The 22,769-nt window shown below is 50.2% G+C and overlaps 1 protein-coding gene across 1 annotated transcript; it reads left to right on the top strand.

The window, feature by feature from the left end:
* The first annotated feature begins 2,813 nt into the window (after positions 1–2,813).
* On the top strand, positions 2,814–20,913 carry Serpinb6 (serpin family B member 6). Its single transcript, NM_001173045.1, has 7 exons — positions 2,814–2,869; positions 10,618–10,792; positions 13,737–13,886; positions 15,396–15,513; positions 17,413–17,555; positions 19,899–20,054; positions 20,360–20,913. Exons 2-7 carry the CDS (start codon positions 10,628–10,630, stop codon positions 20,762–20,764), a joined length of 1,137 nt encoding a protein of 378 aa, NP_001166516.1. The 5' UTR covers positions 2,814–2,869; positions 10,618–10,627; the 3' UTR covers positions 20,765–20,913.
* The last annotated feature ends 1,856 nt before the right edge of the window (positions 20,914–22,769 follow it).

The raw sequence follows: 22,769 nt of genomic DNA, 5'->3' as shown, positions 1-22,769 counted from the left end.
TGTCTTGTATCAAATTGTTTTCCTTGCAATCCCTGACTGCAACACGAAGTGCCACATGCCAGTCACCTCGGCAAACACCCTCATAGCTGCACCAGAAGAGTCCTTTACTGATTTCTGAAGCATTTGTAAACCCCATCTAGCTGACAAAACTCACCATCATGTATCCTGTACCTGGGACTCCTCTGTGGGCTGTCTTGTAGGCCTCTCTACCTGAATTATTCTTTGGCTAAGAATAAACCTTCCTTCACTGCCCAATCAGGCCTTGTTCTCACTCACTGATTCTGAGAGACTGGGTGGGTTACACGGAAGAACATTTGAAGTTATATTTAAAGGCTGTTAGACACGCTTACACAAGGACAGGAATGCTCTGTTACCAGGCTTGTCAGGACACAGACATATCTACCTAGTCTTGGCGGGCATCCTTGGCTGGTTTTATTTAAAATTTTAATTTTCCATTCACTAACACATTGGCATTATCCACCAACTGTGTAATCCTATCATTTATTATTTAAACCTTGCTTATTTTTGGTTTGGTTCTATTTTCCATTTTGAGTAAAAGTCGAGAACAGTTCACAGTTCACCAAAAAAAGTGATGTCTTTTAAACCAAAAAAGATCTTTAACCTCCTAATTTAAAGCGTGTTAGGGCTGGGGGTGTAGCTTGGTGGAAGGGCAACTGTGTAGTGAGTGTGATGCCCTGGGTTTGAGCCCCAGCATTCAATTAAAAAAAAAAACCTAAAAATCAAACTAAGCTCTACAATATTAAAAAGGTTAAAGAACGACACCAAGATAACATTTCTCCCCTCCCAGATTGATAAAAATTCAGAAGTTTGATAGTCACATTGACAATTCTGGTGTAAGACTGGAGATATTGTTGGTGATATTAAAGACAAGTATATTCAACGATATTTGTTAAATCACAGTAAGGGAAATCTTTCTTAGGCCCCACTGTGACTGGTATTAGGGACCAAATGGAAGAGGGGTGGAGAGATTGGGTTCAGTTCTGAATTCTGCATATGCAAGTGGGAATTCATAGCTAAGGACTAGGGGAAGTTGATGTGGAAAATTACTAACAGGAAATGTCAGTGATAAGAGAGATGAGGGCTCCGTGATTCTTGTTGAAGACTGTCTTGGCAGAACTCAAGTCTCCTGGGGGAAAGGTGCGCCATGACGAATCCATGATCATAGAGCAAAACTGATCAGATATCAAAGATGGGGATATCTGATCAGCAGGAGTCCAACTTGTTTAAAATAGATTTTACCAGGATGTCCAAGGACAACCTTAGAAGAAGACTTAGGGATTCAACTGAAGTTCTGTCAAAGACAGAATCTTTGTCAAGGACAAAATGACAGGCTTTTTATGGACAGTAACTTGATAACAACTCACAAAACTGTATGTGTATTCTGTCCTGGCAGTTTCTTTTTTTAGGAATTTAGGAACCTGAATTAGCAACTACTTCTCCATTGACACAAAACAATTCACGTGAAGTGCTCCTGTTCAAAGCGTGGGGATTCGATCATGGGGAGCCTGTTAGGGATGTCCAGGATCGGGTATTGCTGCAGAATTGGAATCTGCATTCTAACAACCCTTCCAGATGATTCCTTTGTTCGTTCAATACCGCACCAAGTTACTTCCGGCAGCATTATTTGTAAGGATACAAGGCTGACTACAGAAGGAACCTGTGCAGCCAGGGAAAAAGAAGATGGAACTGTATGTATTAATTAGATTTCCAAAACATTTGAAGTGAAAAAAGCAAGTTGCAGGGTTGTCAGTCAGTTACAGGCTGCTACACTTTGGTAAGCAAGATGGAATTAGAATTAGAATATATATATAACCACACTACATAGGCACATTTTTTTTTTTTTTTTTTTTTTTTTTTGCAAAAGTGGAAGGATAAGCCCGAGCTCTTAAAGTTGGGCTGAAAAGCCTCGAGGGGGATAAGCAGAAGTGAGCTATCACTGAGCTCTGCTTTGTTTCACTACCCCCAAAACAAAGTCACAACCAAGGTGGCGGGGGGGGGGGGGGGTGTGCTGTTTGCCACGGACACCTACTGGGCCACAGCCGCCGGTGCTGTGGGCTTTGTGTGGCACCAGATCGGCTTCCCACCATCAGGAGTCAACTTCAGCACCGTGGAAACCCCGATGTGGAAAGAAGAGTAGGTGCTGAGGTTCCCAAAAACAATTCTCATTTCAGCCTGGCTAAGATTCTTTAAGGCTGCTGCGCCACAGTAAACAGGGTTTTCATTCTTTGTGTAATTGGTCCGGTGCCTTGGGGTGTCATTGTTCCAGGTGAGGGGTACTGGTGTCTTTGGATACAGGAAATGATCACCCCGCTCTGCTTTTGAAAATTATCATTATTATTCGGAGGCAAGTGTTAGGCACAAATACAGGGCCTCTTGCATGCCAGGCAAGCACTTTACCACTGAGCTATGCCCACAGAACCAGTGGTTCTCATTTGAATCATATTTTCAATTTCTGTTCTGCAGTGGCTCAGTTGTGTCCACCAAGAGTAAAGCTCGCTTCTGGGCCCGGGGCCTTGGTCGAGGGTTTTGGGCTTGGGAAATCGCTCTTTCCCAAGAAACAGCCGCGCCTTACCGCTCCCAGAAGGAAAGCCCCTGGAGCGCCAGCCTGGCTGGGAGCCCGCTGTGCCTCCTCCGGGTTCCCCACACCCGAGCGGGACCAGGGCGCGGCCACCCCCGCCCCGCCCGGCCCTGCCCGGCCCGCCCCTCCCTGTTCCGACCTGGAGCCCGCCCGGCCTCCGCCCCGCGCGCGTATTTGAGGCCCGGAGCGGCCGTGGCGCAGTCAGCCCTGCCAGCTCGCTGCGGCCGCGATCCGAGACCCGAGATCCGAAACCCGAGCCCCGAGACCGAGGTCAGTACGGCCTGGCCGAGCCCGGCGCGCGGCGGTTGGGAGGTGCGCAGCGCAGCGCGGCGGGGCCCCACGGTGGCGCTGCCCGGGGACGCGCGGTCCCGGACCTCGCAGGCCCCGCGCCCACGGTGGAGGCGGGCGGCGCGCCATGGGGACGGCGGGGAGCCGACTGGGCTCCCGCGGCGGGACCCCGGGCCACAGGTGACCGCTGACCCTGCCCGCCCGGCCGCGGGGGACCCCGGCTGGCCCGGCTCGCGCCCTGCGGTGGCCACGCCTCCCGGCCTGCACGGGCGCCGAGCGTTGGGGACCCCGCGGGGCGAGGTACGGCGAGGCCGAGGGTCCAAGCCGGGGCGGGCCGGGTCCCCCGGCCTCCCCGGAACGCCCCTGGGGCGCTCCGCGCAGTCGCGGTGCGCAGCGGGTCCTGGGCCCGCGCCGAGGACCTCGGGGACCGCTCGGGGTCTGGTCACCGCTCGGGCGTTTTAAACGCCTGCGGGCGGAGTGTCACCAGGTCCGGCGTGCTCGGGGCCCGCGGCCTGTTTACTGGTCTGGGGTTTGTGTGCCGATGAAATTGGCGTGCGGCGACTTTCTCCTGGCCTGCTTCCTCTAAAGCTCGGTCTCAGCAAAGGGAAAGCAGGAAGGTGAAGGTTCGCAGGGTGCGGGGAGCGCTCAGAGGCAGGGGCCCGCGGGGCGGAGTCGGGACGCCCTTGCTAGGATGGGAGCGATCGTGCAGCCCTGGGATGTGACAGACCCGCGATTGTCCTAACCTTTGGGTTACTGCCCCGTGGCCGGGTGTAGGAATGTGCTGTGTGAGCAGCTGGGGTGAGTGCAGTGACTAAGGGGTGTGTCAGTTTTATCTCTTGGCTACCCGAACCCTAACCTGAATCACCTTTCTTCCAAAAAGGTGCAGTTTGGGGCGTACTTGAGTCCAAGTACATGTTATTCTGAAGTTTATCCGGAGATTCAACCAACAGTGGAATCAAAAAATTGGGGAAAATCGCCTGCCTCTGTTGTGTTCTGGGCGGATGCAGACTTTCTGGTCTTTAATGGCTAAATCGCCTAGCAACTGCTTTCTATAACATTTGCATTGCATTAGGTGTTGTAAGTGGTCTAGGAGGGTTCCGAAAGTTATATGCAATTCTTCATGATTTTATAGAAGAGAATTGAGCAGCTGGGGTTTTGTAATCTTTGGTAGTCCTGGAACTTCAAGTGCCACGAAATGACTGCATTTAAAATTACATAAGGCCAGTTCTAATTCAGGGAGTTTCATTGGATTTCGGTGAACGGTAAAGGGAAATGAGAGCAGTCAGCATTTTCCCCTATGTCTGAGAGTAAGCGCTCCCAGGGAAATGCTTCGGGATGCGGGGAACTCCCAGCCCTTACATTTCTAAGCCTCCTGGGCCTGGGAATAGGCCAAGGAGCCATTAGATGAAGAAACTCATGGTGACTCACCTGTTTACACAGTAGACAGCTGCTGCTCAGAGAAGTCTGCCCTATACACACACACACACACACACACAGATACACACACACACACACACACACACACACACACGTGCATGTACTGTACAAGGAAATGGAAAGAAAATTACTGGGAGTCGATCAGTTCGGTGAAATCAGCTATGACCATTCCCTGCTGAAGGTTACTGGTGATGCTATAGGGAAGTGATCCTAGCATAGATTTGCTAGACTTGTTTTAAAAAACTGTAGTATTACTCATTAATAAGACCTTAATGTCCAGTGTTTAGATTCATGATTACAAATCATTTTTATTAAAGAAATATTTTCAGAGCAGTAACTTTCAGACCTATAATGAATGTGTGTGTGTGTGTATAGGGTAGCCTTCTCATCTTTATCTATTGCAACTAAAGAACTAGGCACTTGGAAAGCCCTGCTAGGCAATGGTTTTGTAATATGAGCTGGAAATATATATCCTTGTTACAGGCCCATCCACTGTATGGATCAGAAAAAGGCCTTGACTTAAAAATCTCACTAGATTGTTTATAATTTTCTTTGGTATTGAGAATATCTCAGTCACTGGCAAACTTTAAGTTTGGATTTTTCTCTCTTTAGGATTGGGTCTTTTTCTACTTAGTTGGTAAGGATTTAAAGATCATTGCAAAGTGAACCTGAACATTCTTTTAGGATTGGTCACAATGGCAGGTTATGTGCAAATTCACATTTCAGGATAAACACAGGGTTTGAATACCTGATACTCAATACTTGGGCAGGTATTTCATGATTGAAAGAGAGGTTGGGTAATAGCTGAAGGAATACGGCTTTTCAGCATTCAAGACTTGTTTAATGCTTTCCACAGAACTAATTTGCAAGCTGAGTGTGACGGTGCACGCCTGTAATCCTAGCAGTCTGGGAGGCCGAGGCAGATACAACTTCCAGTCCGGCCTGGGTGATTTAGCAACTTAGTGAGACCCTGTCTCAAAACGAAAAAAGCGGGCTGGGGGTGTAGCTCAGAGTGAAGACCATGGGTGCAACCCCCAGTACTATTAATCAGTTGGTAAATGTGCGCGCTGAAGGCCTGAGGCTAGGTGAGTGACTTGGACCAAAGGAAGTAGTCAGATCCTCAGCAGAAAAGCTGGCTTCCCTGAGGAGCAGTGCAGGTGTCCCTGCAGCCAGGACCTGCCCCAGCCACAATGGAAACTATAGTAAGTTGGCAATGTGAAGCCACAGGCAGAATCCAGTGATCAGGGGGAACAAAAAGGGTGTACTCTGAAGAGGAGGGGCACACGGGCCTCCGGGAAGGCAGGAGGCCAGGTTTAAGGATGACCGAAGTGGGCTGGTCCGATCAGGTATTCCCTTCCTTCTGGTTTCTGGGTCAGGGTGAGTCCTCGAGACTTGAAGGGCAATTTAGTTTCCACAAGAACCCTCATGACTTGAGAGCTGATTTCAATACTGGGGTGCTCTACGGGAACCCAAAGTGACCGTAGGTCATACCTGAATGTTCCCCCAAATCTCTTAACTGATGTCCTCCATCTTAAAGGCTAGTAAGATTGGCCAGGTAAATAAATGACTAACAGAGCTGTCCATACATAGGAGTTTTACAGAATGAAGGTCAAGTTTTGTTCTGTTTTCTGTCCCTTCATGTAACCTCTTTATGGCCCAAGGGTAGGGTTGTTTTTCTTGAAAGCAAAAGCAGATTCATTATAGATCTTGAATTCTTGACTACCTCCGAAGAATGCAGAAGCTGTAAGTCATGTGCTGGATGAGTCAGGTAACAGGCAGGACTTTTAGCCTGTCTTGTGATAACTGGTTTTCAGAGAAGTCTCCTGCTCACTCATTTCAGCCATGTGAACAGAATTTTAGCATATTTGGTTTTCCTCTTAAGTAGGGACATCGTAGGTTGACAGCCTAGGTGTGAGAGAAGACTACACAGAGTAAAGCCAGCAGCACCCGCAAAACAGAAGGGCCCCAAAGACAGGCAGTGCAGGGCACAGAAGAGAACACAGTCAGTCAGAACGGATGTTCTGTGAGGAACTAGAACCAAACACTGAAACGAACGTCAGAGAATAAGCAAGAAACCTGGCAAGTCAACAGATGTAACAGCTGAAATTAATGAGAAATTAACAGCAGGCTTGGAAGATAGAGTCATGAATATCTTTCAGAGAATGGGCCAAACCGTGGTTGTCATGGGCAGTACAAGAGTGGGCAGCCGGTGTGAGCAGAGCTTTTTGACTTATGTGCTGGCGCTAAGGTGGGGTCAGTGATGGGTCCTTCTGCCTGAGAGAATCGGGGGACACTTGGTGGCTGGATCTCTCAGTGGGTAGCCCTGCCCCAAGCACCTGCACATAATGTCATTCTGCCTGTCCGTGGTGATGCCTGGGGAAGTCCAGGATGAGCTTAGTCCAAGAATTATTAGTGCCCTAAAAAGAGAGGATCTACAAGAAATGAGCAAGTGTCTTAAATTTTTTTGCAAAGTGGAAAGGAAATTTTTTTTTTTTTTTTTTTTGAGACAGGGTCTTGCTATGTAGTTCAGGCTGGCCTTGAACTCACTCAGTAGCTTAGGCTGGTCTTGAACTCATGGTGATCCTTCTGCCCCAGCCTTCTGAGATCTAGGATTACAGATGATGTGCACCACCACACCCAGCATAAAATGTTCTTGAATTAGTAAATTGCAGGGGCCTTCCAGACACTCAGAAAAATGAATGACCAGGCCCCCAGAAGACCAGGTCACTGGACATTACCAACATCAGGGAAGAGGATGCAATTCCATAATCTAAAGATTTGAGATGGGGGAAAACATGGAACAGAGGGCAGAATATCAACAGACTTCTCAACAGTGAAGCTAGAAATGAACCCATGGCTGAAAACTTTGGAGGTAAAATCAGGTGCAGCCTGGTATGGACCCTGCCAGGAGCTCAAAGACATGGGTGCTTGGATAAAGGCATCTCAGGGCACCTTAGAAAGCTTGTGGACCTTTTGTTCCACCAGAAGGGAGCGAGCCAAGGAGGAGGAAGGCACTGAGGACCAAAAAAGGACGTTACTGTCAAAGTACCATCACTGAAATGCTGGGCAGTGCTCTGAAGAGCGATGGGTCCGAATTTGAGTAGCATCACTAAGACGGCCCGCAAACACTGGCTGGTTCCTGACACAGGTGTAATGAAGGGAAGCACAGTAAGACAGAGGACAGCTGGGGGAGAGGCTCTAAGGGATCACCTGCAGGGAGGGCCCTGTCACTGCTGTGCAGTGATGGTCTCTGAGACCAACAGCTCAGGATAAAGCAACCAATTTTGAAGATGACCATTTTAGGACAAGAAGAGCACCGAGAAAAAGCAAACATCAGTTCCTGAAACTACATTGTTTATTACAAGCCCCGAGTCCACTACTAAGCTCAGGCAAAACAAACTTCAAAAAGGCACAAAAGAATTCAGTGTGGTTTGCATTCCACCGAGGCTCTGGGTAAATTTCGGTTGTTTCTCAGGGAACAAGCACAACTGTTCTGCAAGAGCAGCTGAGAGCCCCAAAATGTGAAACTGAAAGGCTCCGAGCTAGTGTGGTAGAACTCTGGGTTTTGTGGCTCAGACAGAAGAAAACCCAAATAATACTTTATTTTAAGAAAGACACCAGGCTATAGGAAATTGAAACTTGATACCTGTTGGAGGGAGGGTGAGGTTGAAGCCCAAAGTTCCCATCCTGTGTTTGATTAGCTACAAAAGAGAGCCATGCAGTGCAGAGGCTGGGCTGGGATGGACCCATGGATGCTCTTCAGAGGCAGCTCACCAGTGAGTTCCTAGAGCAGAGATCTATGAACTACGGAGACAGTCTGCCCCAACATACAGCAGTGAGACCAAGACCCTGGCAGCCCTGCTTCCTTGATTTGGCAGGGAGGGGATGGTCACTTATTAGGAACTCAACTCCAGGAAGCTGTTAGGGAAAAGAAAAAGAAGCAGCAGAGGTCCAAGCTTGAGAAGACAGTTTTGTTGCAGAGGGACTGTGCTGGCACTGAGTCCGGACCAGCTGCCCAAGTGCAGGCCGAGGGCTCTGTGGTGGGCTCACAGGGAGGGCCTTCAGTGAGAGGGTCTGTGGCTCCCCACCAAAAGCAAGGCTTGAGGATGCACAGGGAGCAGCTGTTCCTGCCCACAGCAGGGCTGAGGGTGCCTAAGCCCCAGGTCAGGAGGGGCAGTGAGGAGGGATCTCTGACCAGGACAGTGACACTCAGATTCTTTCAGAAACCATTAAAGGAAGCAGGGTCATAAAGTGAAATTTGCATAGGAATTTTACGGATCTGCATCTCTGTCTTTAGAAGTTCCCTTTTGGTCCCCTTCTCTCCATGTCTTTGTTTACTGTAGTGTGCACAGCCTGGGTTGCATCATTTTGCTTTCAGGCTAACCAATTTTCTTCTAGAGATCCTATCTCTCTGAGTTGCTTCCCTATCCCCTTCCCGACTCCATTCCCCTTCCCGTTTCTTTTCTCTTTTTATTTAGTTTGACACCTCCTCTTATAAGGCTACATATGATTGCATGTAGGGGCTCCTTGACTAATCCAGCATGGTCTTCCTGCCTCCAGATCCTTAATCACACCTGCAGAGTCTCTTATGCTACTTGAGGGAACTTCCCCGGGTTGCAGGGATTAGGACCTGGATCTCAGCTGGCTATAGCTACAAATGTCCAGGCATGCTTCAGGAAGAAAAGGGTAACTTGTCATTCTCTTCCCCAAGCCCTTTGGTGTCCCCTCCCTTGCCTGGTGCTGTGAGGGGGTCCATGCTTGTGTTCTCTTTCCTCCTTTTGTGGGTTTCCACCTATGGCTTGAGCATCCCTGGAGGTCCCTCAGAGTGCTCACATTTGCGGCCACAGGAAGTCTGTATTTGTAAACAGTCACCGAGTGGACTGGTCTGCTCCCCTGGTCACTTGGTTCATGTAGATTTCCTGGCTGATCAGGCCCTCACCTGTGTCTTGTCCTCCCAGGTGGTACCTTCAGGCTCTTCTGGAAGTTAACAGCTTCCCCAACAGTGTTTCAAAATCAGGGTTCCGCCCTGAATTGATCCCACTTCTCCCAGCTTGGCTCTGTCACTTCTGTGAACTTCTCTCAGGGAGCTGCTGATGGGTGTCCATCGGGCCCTTTGTCTCCCTGTGATGTTGTGTGATTCTGAGGTTCCAGCTGGCCTGAAGATACTGCCACCCCTACTCTACCTCCCCCGCCATCACCTGTGTTCCTACCCCCAATCCCACCAGGCCAGCAGGGCACAGCCAGGTGCTATGCTGATGGGCTGCACAGACCAAGAGCTGATGCTGGCTCTGAACGTGGCTGTGTTCAGAGCAGGTGGCCAAACGCCCTTGCAGCACAGAACAAAGGAAGCAAGGTGGCCATTGAGATGAAGCGTGGCCTTAGGTTTGGGCTTCTTCAACATGCAGTGGCTTCCAAGAGAATCAAGAGTCACCCCGTGCTTTTTAAGAGTTTGCCTGTTGATCTTTTGAGACTTCCAGTTTCCCGACAAAGCAGATTTCTCTCCACTATAAAACCACCAGCTGCCTTGTGTAACTTTGTAGGTGAACTTATTATTTTGAGTGGTTTTCAAATAACTAAACTGCACAATAAGCCATTGCAATGCAACCAAAGAATCGAGAGGTTCCTCGCTCCGGAAGTGACGCACGAGGCGCTCTCACCGGAAGTGTTGCCTGCTTGCCGGAAGTGCTGCCATCACGGGGCTCGGGAAGCGGGATGGGTTTGTGTCTTCATCCAGGCGTAAAGGCACCTTTCCCTACAAGGGCAGTCATCTATAATTTAAAAAAAAAATCTACGTGTTCTTTGCTGGGTGTTCTACTAACTGCCACTGTCACAGGAAAGGTCAGCGCTTTTCGGATGCTGACCTTTTTAAAAAGAAAAGGGCCGGGGATTTAGCTCAGCGGCATAGGCACCTGCCTATCAAGCAAGAGGTCATGCATTTGATCCCCGGCACCAAAAAAAAAAAAAAAAAAAAGGAGAAAATAAGAGACTATATAATTAACCAACCCTTCTTTTTTGGTAAAATCCTTCGATATGAGATAATAATTATACTTGGTATTTTTCAAAAGATGTTGGTGGAACAACCCCATTCTTTATCAAGTACTGTCAAGTATGGTTCCGAGGTGCTTTTCACACTGAAACAAAGTAATTTGGGGGGCCGGAAAGAAACAGCGAGTTTTGTGTGTGTTTCTGCCTGCTCACTGACATGAAGCATCTGTGGTAAGTATAAAGAAGGGGAAATGCAGGTGCGTGAGGCTGAACTTACATAATCCTGATTTTTCAATTCTTTGTTCTAGACTTGCCGTCATGGATTGTCTGCTGGAAGCAAACGGCATCTTTGCCATGAGCCTTTTGAAAGTTCTGGGTGAAGAGAGCTCGAAAAATGTGTTTTTTTCACCTTTAAGCATCTCCTCTGCCATGGCCATGGTCTTTTTGGGAGCAAAGGCAACCACCGCAGAACAGATGGCTCAGGTACCAGGTGCACCCTCTGAGTGGCGGCAACCACCTGCCAAGCTGGTCCCCTATGTCCCAAATCTCAGGGATTCCTTGGGATGCCAGCTGCATGGGCTTCATAGAGATTTGAGCAGCTGTTCTGATGAGTGGGTGTCTGGTTCAGAGGAGTGAGGATTTCATCAATACACAGCTCTGCTTATTCCTGATGAAAAGTGATTTTTCAGGTTGATTGTAGGCTGTTATTTGAGTTTTGCTAACTGCTTTGGGACATGAACACCAAAACTTGGCTCATGAAGGCCGCCTCTGGCCCTCACAGCCCCAAACATAATGGCTCCCACAGGGAAAGTGCACTGAGGAGCCACTCCCCTCCCAAGGCCATTGAGTCTTAGCCCATGCTGAGGTCCCTGGGAGTTCTCCGATGCAGCCATCTGATGCACCGTAGGTGGTTCTCCTAACACAGTTCTTAATGTGCGGAGATCTGTGAACTGCAGAGACTCATCTGCCCCGGCACAACGGTGAAACAGAAGGGGTGATTGTGGACACTCCCTTTAACAATGGCGAGGGAGAGATGTATTAGTCTTCAAGAGCTGTGTAACAAGTCACCCACTGGCTAGACTGAGCAGTATTTCTCACAGGTCTAGAGGCTAGAAGTCCAAGAGGCAAGTGTGGGCAGAGCCAGTTTTCCTGAGGCCTCTCTCCTATGGGTGACATCTTTCCCTTGTGTCCTCACATGGTCTTCCATTTGTGTTTGACTGTGTCCTAATCTCTTATTGAAAACACCAGTCAGATTGAATTAGTGTCCACCCCAGTGCCTTTGTGTTAACTTAATCATCCCTTCAAAGGCTTTATCCCTAACCATGGTCCTATTCTGAGGACCCCAACACAGGGATTTTAAGGGAACACAGCTAGGGAGGCACATTGCAGTCACTGAACTGTAGCAATTCCAAAACTCAGCCAGGTGCCTGTGTTCCTGTCCTGTGCTCTGAGAACAGGGGTGTTCCTTTATTGACTTCTGCATGCATTTCCCGGGTCTTTCCTATCCACCACCCCTTGGGCTGTAGCTCTGCCCCGTGTTCTCAGCAACTCTGTTCTGTAAGAAGTGACCGTGTTTGTTTGTTGCTCTTTCTTCCTGTCTCCTGCCCTGGCAGAGTGGGGGCCAGGGGCCTCCCCAACTTTGAAGTGTCTCTGCCTTTTACCTCATAGTCCCTTTAAAGCCACTGTGAGCTTTCTATAAATCACCTGACAGCCTGCCACTCTGGGCAAAGCCATGTGCACAGGCTTGTTGGCCATGGAGGTGTCTTCTGGGTTGGAAGTTAGGGTACTGGGCAGCATCCCTAAGATGCTTAGGAGCCCTTCATCGAGAGGGAGGTTCTACCCCTATCTTCCTAAGGGACCTTGACTTTCTGAGGTCAAAGACTTGACCTTAGTTCAAAGCCATTCCTTCTTCTGTAATCATTCGCCAGCTGAAGAGGCTGGATATAAAGAAATACTTGTTTTCTGCCGAGCAGGACCTGAGTGGGAACAGTGGCTTAAACCATGCTTCACAGGGGAACCATTTCTCCTTTGGCTTGTTTCTGTCTTCTGTACTCTATTCTGGGCAGCTAGAAGCAGCCACTTTCTAGTTGATGGGGAAGTGTCCTGTCTTTCCTGTCACCGCAGATGACTGTTGTCACTTCTGCCAGGACAGACCATACCACAGGCCCTATCTCCAGCCCCACTGAGTCATTTTTGCTCTCTCCCTTTTTGGCCAGCTTCCTGGAAATCCATGTTTACACTAAAAAATTTTTTTTGGTGGTATTGGGGTATGGAAACCAGGGCCTTTGCATTGACCTACAACCCCAGCCCTTTTTAATATTTTATTTTGAGACAGAGTCTCCCTAAACCTCTAAGAAGTGTAGGCTCCAACATTTGACCTCCTGCCTCAGCCTCCCAGGGTTGGGATTACAGGCCAGCATCACCATGCCTGGCTCCTGGTTTAGATTTTTCTTATTCTGTGTCACTGCATGTGTCACCTCTTGCTGCAGAAACCCACCCCAAAACTTGATGGCTAGAAACAATGATGGAAAGTTTCCCAGGTGCTATGGCCTGATAGACACTTCTACCCCCTCCTCACATGGTGCCAGCTGGGGTCATCCATGCAGCTGTTTCAGAGGGCTGGAAGGTCTAAGGTAGCCTGTCCCCAATCTGGAGCCTTGGTGATGGCAGTGCGTGGGGCCTTGGGTCCTTCCAACCCCTCTCCCTATGCAGTGGCACGTCTTCATCCTGGGCTTACTGTGTGACTTCCAGCAGTGTTAGTAGGCCTTCCTTCCATCATGGCGGCCAGGACAGACAGTGAATGTGGTTATTGCCAGACCTCCTATGACACAGGCCCCGACAGTGACACTTTGGGTGAATTCTGTGACAGCCAGCTCCAACCTGAGGGCAGCCAGGGTTTGTGTCTTCTCCTGTTTGAGAGCCAGGGGTCTGGTTGGCAGCCACATTTGCAGCCAGACTGCAGGTGGTGAGCGTGAAGAGCCCAGGTGTGGAGGGCTGGAGGGAGGGGCACCTTCTGTTTTAACTGGGTGGTTTTCGGATGGTTCTTTGAAGTGTACAGCAGTGTCTTGGTCGCCTACTCATTGCTGGGACATGGTGGGGAAAAGACGCATGGTACAGGAAAAATTACCCAACACTGGAAGCCAGAAAGCAGGAGAGAAGGAGGGAGATGGGGACCAGAATGGACCCTTCCAGGTTACACCCCAGGGACCATCTCCTAGTGGCACATTCAGCTGCTGACCCCATACATGCCTTCATCCAGTCAGTGATGAGTGTGTCGCCTCACGATTCACTCTGCTGTACGCACGATACTTTGGGGGGGGGCATTTTGGATCCAACCATCACAAGCAGGGGGGATCTGCCTGTGGTGCACACCCATTTCCTGTGGTCAGTCCTGCTCACACTGTGTCTCTACTGGCTCTAATTACAGGCGCTCTCTTTAAATAAGTGTGGTGGCGATGGACACGATGTCCATCAGGGCTTCCAGTTGCTTCTCGATGAAATCAACAAGACAGGCACTGACTACTTGCTGAGAACGGCCAACAGGCTCTTTGGGGAGAAGTCTTACGAATTCCTCTCAGTAAGTCATGCTGGGAGTTTTGCACAAACAAGGCGGTGTGGAGGGGGGTTATGTGACATGGCAGGAGGTGGCAGAGATGCCTGGTTGCACACTTACGAGGCGTCTTCACTGTGCATTCCTTGTGTTTGTTTATGTGTTTTGTGCTTTTTTTCATTAAAAAGAAATCAGAAAATTACTCCTCAAATGTGAGTAGAAAGCAAATAAGGCCAGCAAAGCAAGCGCCCTCATCGCCCTCTTCCCCGCCCCACACCCTTCCGGGGACAGGGGGTGTGACAGACCTGACATGCATTTTCCTGCACATGCAGAAATTTTGCTTTGGGACTTTTCAGATGAAAAGTTGTGATCTGGTGTGGTCCCAATATCTGGGGAATATTTGCAATAAATTATTCCAGTAAAGGCACATTGCCTCGGGCCTCCATCAGAATCTTTCCCCTCTGTGAACACACTCGCTCTGTCCGTCTTGGCACCTTCTGAGCAGTTCTGGAAGTCCTGTTTCCTGGGTGTCTTTGCAAGGTGTGACTGTGGCCCAGGGCCAGTGCTGCTGCCAGGCGCCCTCCCCCATCCCGTGGGAAAGCGGAGCCGTGAAACCCTTGCAGTGCACCCTCTCCCCTTTATTTGCCAGATCTGGCACAGTGTGTCTTCTGGCTCCTCCCTAAATTCATAATGACCCCAAAAGGTAAACATTTTGAGTTGATTCAGGATATGGAGGCAGCTATGATACTTAAAAGCAGTAACTCGTCAAATTGATCATTTCAGCTCCAGTTTTCTGCCTGAATATGCCAGAGTATAGGTGTCCGTCAGTGTCACCTGTCAGTTCACAGACTGTGTTGTCAAGATTGCTTTTCGCTGTTTGCTGTGCTGGGGTCAGACCCGGACACGCCTCGCGCTAGGCAAACGCTCCTGCTGAGCTGCTCCCCAGCCCTGAGCTCATTTTGAGTCTCTCACTGCTCAAAACAGAGCCATCCAGCGTTGGTAACCATGGGACACGTGCAGCTACTTAAATTCCAGTGAACTAAGAAGAAGTATTTGATTCTCCAGCTGCACTGGCTGGTGCGCCGTGGCCACGTGTGGCACCAGTTTGGACAGTGCTGGTTTATCACGTCACCAGCGCAGGAAGCTAACGGTCAGGACTGGCGCAGTGGCCCATTTCCCCCCTTCTGGGTGTCCATCTGTCTGCTGTCAGTTGTCCTGCAGTGAGGGGGGCTGTCGAGGTGACGCTTTCCATCGTCCTGCACCCCAGCTTCCGCTCCACTTCACTGTTGCCCACAAGGATGCAGCAGCTTGTGAAGTTGCACCTGCCCCTCCCACCACCGCCCAGCTCCACTTCCAGGGGAAGGTGAAACACGCCCAGCAACTCCGCATCCTTCGTAATTACTCATCAGTAGCACGTGTAAATCACAAACCTTGTGAGTTTTGGCTCTGGTGCAAAAAGGAAGGTAGCTGTTGGCGGTAGCTGTGGGCGTTCGTTGTTTGCGTAGCTGTGCAGTTACCTTGCTGTCTCTCTCCCAGTCTTTTAAAGATTCCTGCGGTAAATTCTATAAAGCGGAGATGGAAGAGCTCGACTTTATCCATGCTACGGAGGAATCCAGGAAACACATAAACTCCTGGGTGGCCAAGAAGACAGAAGGTGAAAACAGCTTTTCTGTTTGCTTTTTGTTTTCAGTGCTGAGGATGAGCCCTAGGGCCTTGGGCATCCGAGCCTGGGCTCTGCTCTGAGTCACAGCCCTGGCTCGGTGTTCTCTTTTTAGAAGGAGTTTATTTTATTCATTTAAATTTTTTTTTTAGTTTTAAAAACAAAAAAGGATACAAATGATGCTGCAGAATTTCAAAACAAAATAATAGGAGATTAACACTGATTAATATATTGCATATTGTTATCTTCAAAGTAGTTGCTCAGATTACAAGACATGGGCATGAAAAAATAAACAGTTGAGCAGTGAAAGCACAGAGTGCTCTTTCTGATGAGCTAACGGTCAGTGGGGCTGCAGACACCGTGTGTGTGTCTGTGTATGTGTACAGTCATCTTTCCCCTTCTCCTTTTCTCCTTTCCCATCCCAATTGTTCTTTCCTTTTGAGTAGTTTCACTCTCAGGAGAGTGAAAGGGAAAGAAACCTCTCAGTTGTATTTTAATCAGGCGTCTTGTCATTTCCTTCATAAGAGCATCTGATGTAAACCAGAGTGACCTTTTAAAGTTCTGTAAATAGTTGCAAACTTTTAAGATCCACTTCGGAAGCCAGGCGTGGTGGCGCCTGTAATCCTAGCACTTTAGAGGCTGAGGCAGGAGAATCTTTGCGAGTTGGAGATCAGCCTGGGCTATAAAGTGAGCTTAAGGCCATCCTGAACTGCATAGAGAGACCCTGCCTCAAAAAGACAAAAAAAAAAAAAAAAAAAAAAAAAAAAAAAAAAAAAAATCCACTTCAGAAACATCATCAAGTTCTGGCCTCTCTGCCGCCCCTGCTCAGTGTATCTGTTTGTTACATTTCTTCCAGAACAATTGGTGCTGCCCTTTTCTTTTTGTTACACTTTCCCTTCACAAACAATGGGAAGAAATTTCCAGTGCAGGTCTCAGGGTGCCTCCGTGTCTGCTGTGTCCCCTGCCTGTCAGTCTCAGTTTCATGCACTTACAGGGTGGTTGGCCAAGTCTTCAACCATCTCTGGTTCTGTGCTTTTACACTTGCAGAGAGCATTTTGTAACCAGTAACTTAAAAGTTTTTAGATTGTTTTCAGTACTGGAGATTGCACGCAGGGTGTTTACACTGAGCCACATCCCTGCCCTGTCCCTTTTTCACTTTCTTTGAGATAGAATCTTGCTGAGTGGCCCAGGCTGTCATCCGGCCTCAGCCTTCCACAGTGGTGGGGTTACAGCAATGCACACCATACTTTGCTGTTGTTTAAACTGAACCATAAAGTCACAAAAACTGCCCATGTGAGTGGTGTGCCGTGTGATGCTCTGGTATATGTGTCCCTGTGTGATACATAAAGTGGGGTAAGCACGTCGGTTTCCTGAAACTCCCTTTGGCTTATACTTGTAACCACTCGCTCTTTTCTTTGTGGCACTGGGGAATTCAGCCCATGGCCTTTGCACTGAGCTTCATCCAGAGCCGTATTTTAAACTTTCTAATTTTGAGACAAGACCTTGCTAAGTCTCTGAGTTGCACAGGCTGGACTCAGTCTTGTGGTCCTCCTGCCTCAGCTTCCCGGAGTGGTTTTGTCCTTTTTACAGTCTTCTAAGTTCTTTAGGCTATGAGCATTTTCTGTCTCTGTGTTCGAATTTATGCTTACATTTGAACATATCATTCATTTTATGTGTTGTGTTCCAACAGTGGTATTTCTTTTCATAGAACTTTTAAAGCCTTTTTTAAAAATTTGTTTTGTTTCTGTGGATGATGGGGATGATGAAGTCAGACATTTATGTTTGCAGGGAGGTCAGTGAAATCTTAGGTCACACAGGGAGGTCGCTTCTCTGCCTGTCATCCTGCTGTGTGTGTCAGCCTAGGCTGACTGGTTCTTAAATTCTACCTTTCAGATAAGATTACGGAGATTCTGTCTTCAGGTGTGTTGAATTCAACCACAAGTATGGTCCTCGTGAACGCCATCTACTTCAAAGGAAACTGGGACAGACAGTTTGACAAAGAAGGAACCCGCAAGATGCCGTTTAAAGTCAGCAAGGTGATACTGTGTGGCAGTGAGGGGGACTCCCGGAGAGGGTCCCATGTTTGCCAGCTGGGGTAGCTGTGCTCTGTGGCCCTGGGCAGCCTGCTGACTGGACCTTCCACTAAGGTTGGGGTCACCCTACTGTCCTGCCATGCTGTCTCCAGCATGTCTGTCCACAGACCAAGGACAGCGGCATAGGTCTCAAGCTTACTTTGGGTCTTTCCTTGGCTTCTCAGAACTTTGGGGAAAGTTCAAACTCCAGCGCGGCATGTGGGGGTTTTGTGGACCTGGATCCTACGCATTGCCCCCACTTCTTGCCATACCTCTTTCTTTCCAGTTCTGAGCCCTTGGGGGGCCCCTGGTTTCCACCCCCACCTCCAAGGGGCCCCCATGTCCCTGCTGTCTCTCATGATATTGGAACAGTGGCAGGATGTTTCTTCCACCCTCCTGAGAAGCCATGCAAAGGGCAGATGGCTGACTCACAAGGCCAGGCGTGTAGCTCAGCAAGCACGGAAATGATGAGCTTCGGTCTTCCTTGTGTGGACAGTAGAAGTGATACAAACGCAGACCAGAAAGCCAGCAAAGGGGCTGAATCTGGTTTACTTTTCTGGTTTTGAAAAACACAAATCTTTTCACTGCAGAGTGCTTTGCACGTTTAATCCATGGCAGTGCATTCCTGATCACTGCCCATAACTTAGATCTCTTAGGCCTGCTTGAACCTGGACCTTCCTTTTCTCAAGAAATGCGTTTTATTTTGAGCTTTATTCTGCAATGACACTTACCTCCTTGAAACTCAGCTTTGACGAGATGTGGGTTAGGGCTTCATGCAGCTGCAGGCAACAGAGCGCCTGGATGCAGCCTCTCAGCTCACAGAAGCTCAGCCCGCATGCTGGAGGCTCTGGGGATGAGCAGGGCCCAGTGCTGATGTGGCACTGGGCGGTTCCCCAGGATGTAACTGTCCCCTCCTGCTCTGCTGTTCTCAGCAGTGGCTCAGATGCTGCCTCTGCACCCGGGCGAGAGGGAAGGGACTGACTGTGAGCGTACCCCTCCTCTGGAGGATCTGCTGTTGGACAGGGGAGCCCTGGCTGGGTACTGCTTGGCCACACCTAGGTCGTGTGCTTTCCGCCAGGGGCCGCTGGTGGGGGTCTGCCCTGCTTCCCTGTGTCCGAAATAGAGAAAGTGGGTGGGGGACTGAGGAGCATGGGAGACAGTGCCGAAGACAGGGTTAGTGCCCTGTGGTAGGTGGGACAACACCAGCCATGGAGGCTTTATGTTTTTGGTAAAGTTTTATTGCAAGTCACTGCCGCGTCTCTGTTTCTGCATGACACAGTGATGCATCACACCAGGGACCTGGGGACTGCAAAGCACTTGGTCTCTGCGTATCCCGTGATGCAGTGACTTCCCAGTAGCTGAAATGGCCAGGAACTGAGGAGGACTGGTGGACGGGACGTGGTCAGCGTCCCCTGGTCTTCCCCACCGGCTGCTGGAATACACTGAGCACAAATGCACTTCTTTCTGCTAAGACCTGCTGATTCCGCCCGGTCCTTCAGTGTTACTGCTCACTCGTGTGTGTGCAGACATTTGTTGTTTGAGGACCACATTAAGTCCCTGCAACTATCATTCAATGAATTGGTCCCAAATGAAAACTTGTACCAGCGTGTACACCGAAACATTCAGGACAGAAAACAGGTCACAGGAAACTGCTACTTGATGACTTTGCTATTATTGGCATAGCTGTTACATGCGATCCACAATGGGTAACAGAACATAAAACCAAAGTGCTGTATAGTACAATCAGCAAAAAGTATAGTAGTTTATAAACAAGGGGTACTGTAGTAAAATCAAACAGATAAAAAGACATTGAGGCTCTATTAATGAGACATACAAAACTATGCAAAAAAAAAAGGAAGAAGAAGAGAAAAAGGCCAGGTAGAAAGTCCGAGCACACTCTGGTCTAAGTGTAAGCAGGCAGGTGGTTAAACACGGCGTGTCTGCCTCATCTATTCAGCGAAGTTGACTGAGGGCGCGTGTGCCGCCAAGCAGTGCCCTAGTCAGTGACCCTTATTTCCCTGGGGCAGATAGTAACCCTAGATGGGCAAACAGGAGTCACTAGGTGGTTGTCAGAGCTACAGAGACACACGCGCACTGGGAAGGGAGCCATCCAGTACCTCGTCCCGCCAAGGCGGTGTCTGAGCAGTGGAATGTACTCTACAGCCGGGGTTGAAGAGGGACCATTTGGTGTCCAGAAAACCTCTGAAATAACCGGCCCTAGAGACTGAGGTGGGCTCCTCTGTCAGCTTTGTCCAGCATGTCAGCTGGGTCTTGTTGGAGCTTAATGTTTATCCATTTCCTTGGCAGAATGAGCAGAAACCCGTGCAAATGATGTATACGAAGTCTACTTTTCAAATGACCTATATAGGAGAAATATTCACCAGGATTCTGGTGCTTCCCTATGTCAACAAGGAGCTCAACATGATCATCATGCTTCCGGATGAGGACATCGACTTGAAAACGGTAACAGACGCTAAGCCGCAGGGGCGTCGTGGCATCTGGGTTCTGCTGGAGAGGGCTTCCCAGTTCCCAGGGCGCTTTCGAAAACCAGTTTTGGTGGTGTTGGGGGTGGATGCCCGCGTGGATGCTTGCATGCCCACAAGTCCGGAGCCCCGAGCTACACCCGGCCTGGCCAGCTTGCTGTTTAGCACCAGCAGTGCTTCCCCCACAGCTAGGCTGTCCTGGACAGCCTGGGTGTCCCTGTCACCACACAGGGCCTTGTGCAACACCACGGACCTGATTGTAAGCCTTCACCTCTCCTCCCCTAGGTGGAAAAGGAAATTACATACGAGAAATTCGTAGAGTGGACGAGGCCAGACAAGATGGACGAAGAAGAGGTGGAGGTTTACCTCCCTCGGTTTAAACTGGAGGAGAACTACGACATGAAGGACATCTTCTGCCGTCTGGGCATGACCGACGCCTTTGATGCGGCCAGGGCAAACTTTTCTGGAATGTCCTCCAAGAGAGACCTGTCTCTGTCCAAGGTCGTGCACAAGTCCTTCGTGGAGGTCAACGAGGAGGGCACGGAGGCTGCGGCTGCCACCGCCGCCATCATGATGATGCGGTGCATGCGCTTCACGCCCACCTTCATGGCTGACCACCCCTTCCTCTTCTTCATCTTGCACAGCAAGACCAACTCTATCTTGTTCTGCGGCCGGTTTTCCTCTCCATGAGGGCAGCCCCACGGCGAGGGGCCCTCCCCGCTTCCTCCTCCTCCCCCTGCCACTGCCCTTCCTCTTTCTCCACCGAGTGCCTGTGACCCAAGTGACCTTATCCATGCAGCTCAGAGCTCAGCAATAAAGGACCCATTGCGGGACCCCTATCCAACTGTGTGCTCGTGTGTTGGCAGGGCGCGTGTTCTTCCGGGGTCTGCAGCTGCTCCTCTCTGCGGGTGCTGGTTGCCTTGGCTCCTGAGCTCACCCCTGCTCAGGGGCAGGGACAGGGGCAGGCTTAGGAGCCTGGGTGGGGAGCTCGGTCCCAGCTCTGCACGTGCTCTGGGAGGCTGCAGAGACGCAGGGTGGGGAGAAATGCAATCTGCAAACCAGGCCCCTTGCCAGCTGCCTCTCAGCTCCCCAGGGGCCTGTGGGTCAGAGATCTGCTCACTTGCCCTGAAAAATGCCGTGTTGGTCCTGGGGCTCAGAGATAGGCCCAGTTGTCCACAGGAAGGGGGTTTACGACAGTGGCATGTTAGAACTGTGACAATTATTACACACAGGAAGTGGTGGCTGAGGTTTCTGCAGTCGCCTGAATCCCTTCCTAGAAATACAGCTACAGCGTCCTATAGTAAGGGACTGACAGATGGGCCAGTTCATGGGGCAGTGTCATGCCCATGGGAGGGACCTCACTGCCTGTCGGCATCACCATAAGCCTGGGCCCTCTCGCCTTACCAGTGCTGCTCATGAGTCCCTGCTGCAGCTGATCCTCTTTCTCCTGGTGGAGGTGACAGATGGAACCAGGGAGCATGGGGAAAATGCCAAATCGGACTAAGACGAGGAGAGGACAGGGGAAGGGTTTGGTGGTTTTGCGGCTCATGCCGGGTCAGTTTCCATTGCTGTAATGAATGCCTGAGGCTGGGGCTTTGTATTAAACAAAAGATTTGTTTGGCTCCAGTTCAGGAAGACCCAAAGCGTGGTGCTGGCTCTGCTGAGCTCCCACGCGGGCCATGACAGTGACATCACGAGGGTGAGGACATGTCAGAGTTTAGAGCTGCAGGCTCCCTGTAATGACCAGAGGAAACTACTCTGGTCCCTGCCTTAGCCTCCTGAAAGGAGGCACGCTCTCTGCCCCCACGGCCTCCTCCAGGACGGGTCTCTTTCAGGGTCCATCACCACAACACTGCCACCCTGGGGCCCAAGCCACCCACAGTGACCCTTTGGGACAGGGCCCATCCGAGCCATAGCACCTTTCTCCCTCTGTGTAGCATGCTAGGTGGTTTTGAAAGAATTAGGACAAAGATTGGAACAAGGACCACAGTGGGGTGGAATTGAGGAATTGCAGAGACCAGAGTGTGGGGCTGGTCCAGGAGGGGACGGGACAAGGGCTGTTGGCGTGAGTGGAGTCTCTTAACCGTCCAGCATCAGTGTTCTCACCGCTCTCTCCTGCACTCAGCCCTGGGAGGGAAGTCCAGTGCCTCTGTCAGTCCTGCAATGGGAAGAGCTCGGGGAGAGCCTGGTGGCATTGGCCTGTAACCCCAGGTTTAATTCCCAATGACACAAAAGAGAACAGAAGGACAAAACCGTCCCTAATGTCCACACCCCAGCCCCCAGCTGTCTGTACAACCCACTCTGAAATGAGTCAGCCTTCATGGTTACCCACGCACAGGTCCCAGGCCACGGGTGCTGGGTCGGGAGCCTGAGATGCAGGCAGCCCTAGGAAGGATGTCAGGGTCTCTGCCCCCCCCCCCCCCCCGCAGCCGCCCTGCTGGTCTGGGGAGAGGAGGGTGGGGTCACAGATGGCCGGTCAGTGGTGCTGCACTGCACTGGGCTCAGCTTTCATTCCCTCCCTCCTCAGCCTGCTGGCACCCAAGGGTGGGACCTGGATTCCTACAGGGGCACAAATGTGGCACTCGCAGCACACATCGCGCCAATCTTACTGGACACGCAGAGAACGGAGAAGGGAAAACACTCCTCTACAGAGTCCCTGCTGCATGAGTTGGGACCTGAGCACCTGCTACAAGCT

Source organism: Cavia porcellus, unplaced genomic scaffold, assembly GCF_034190915.1.
Source record: "Cavia porcellus strain 051 isolate PalLab524CR breed Dunkin Hartley unplaced genomic scaffold, mCavPor4.1 scaffold_13, whole genome shotgun sequence".
Lineage (NCBI taxonomy): Eukaryota > Metazoa > Chordata > Mammalia > Rodentia > Caviidae > Cavia > Cavia porcellus.
The sequence above is the reverse complement of the archived record's forward strand: the minus strand, read 5'-3'. Positions and strand labels throughout refer to the sequence as shown.

Bases quoted from the DNA above. Each gene is read 5' to 3' on its own strand.
- Serpinb6 (NM_001173045.1), top strand. From the start codon at position 10,628: ATGGATTGTCTGCTGGAAGCAAACGGCATCTTTGCCATGAGCCTTTTG. The intron at 15,514-17,412 runs GTGAAAACAGCT...TCTACCTTTCAG, and splicing joins GGTGGCCAAGAAGACAGAAG to ATAAGATTACGGAGATTCTG. The intron at 17,556-19,898 runs GTGATACTGTGT...TTTCCTTGGCAG, and splicing joins TGCCGTTTAAAGTCAGCAAG to AATGAGCAGAAACCCGTGCA.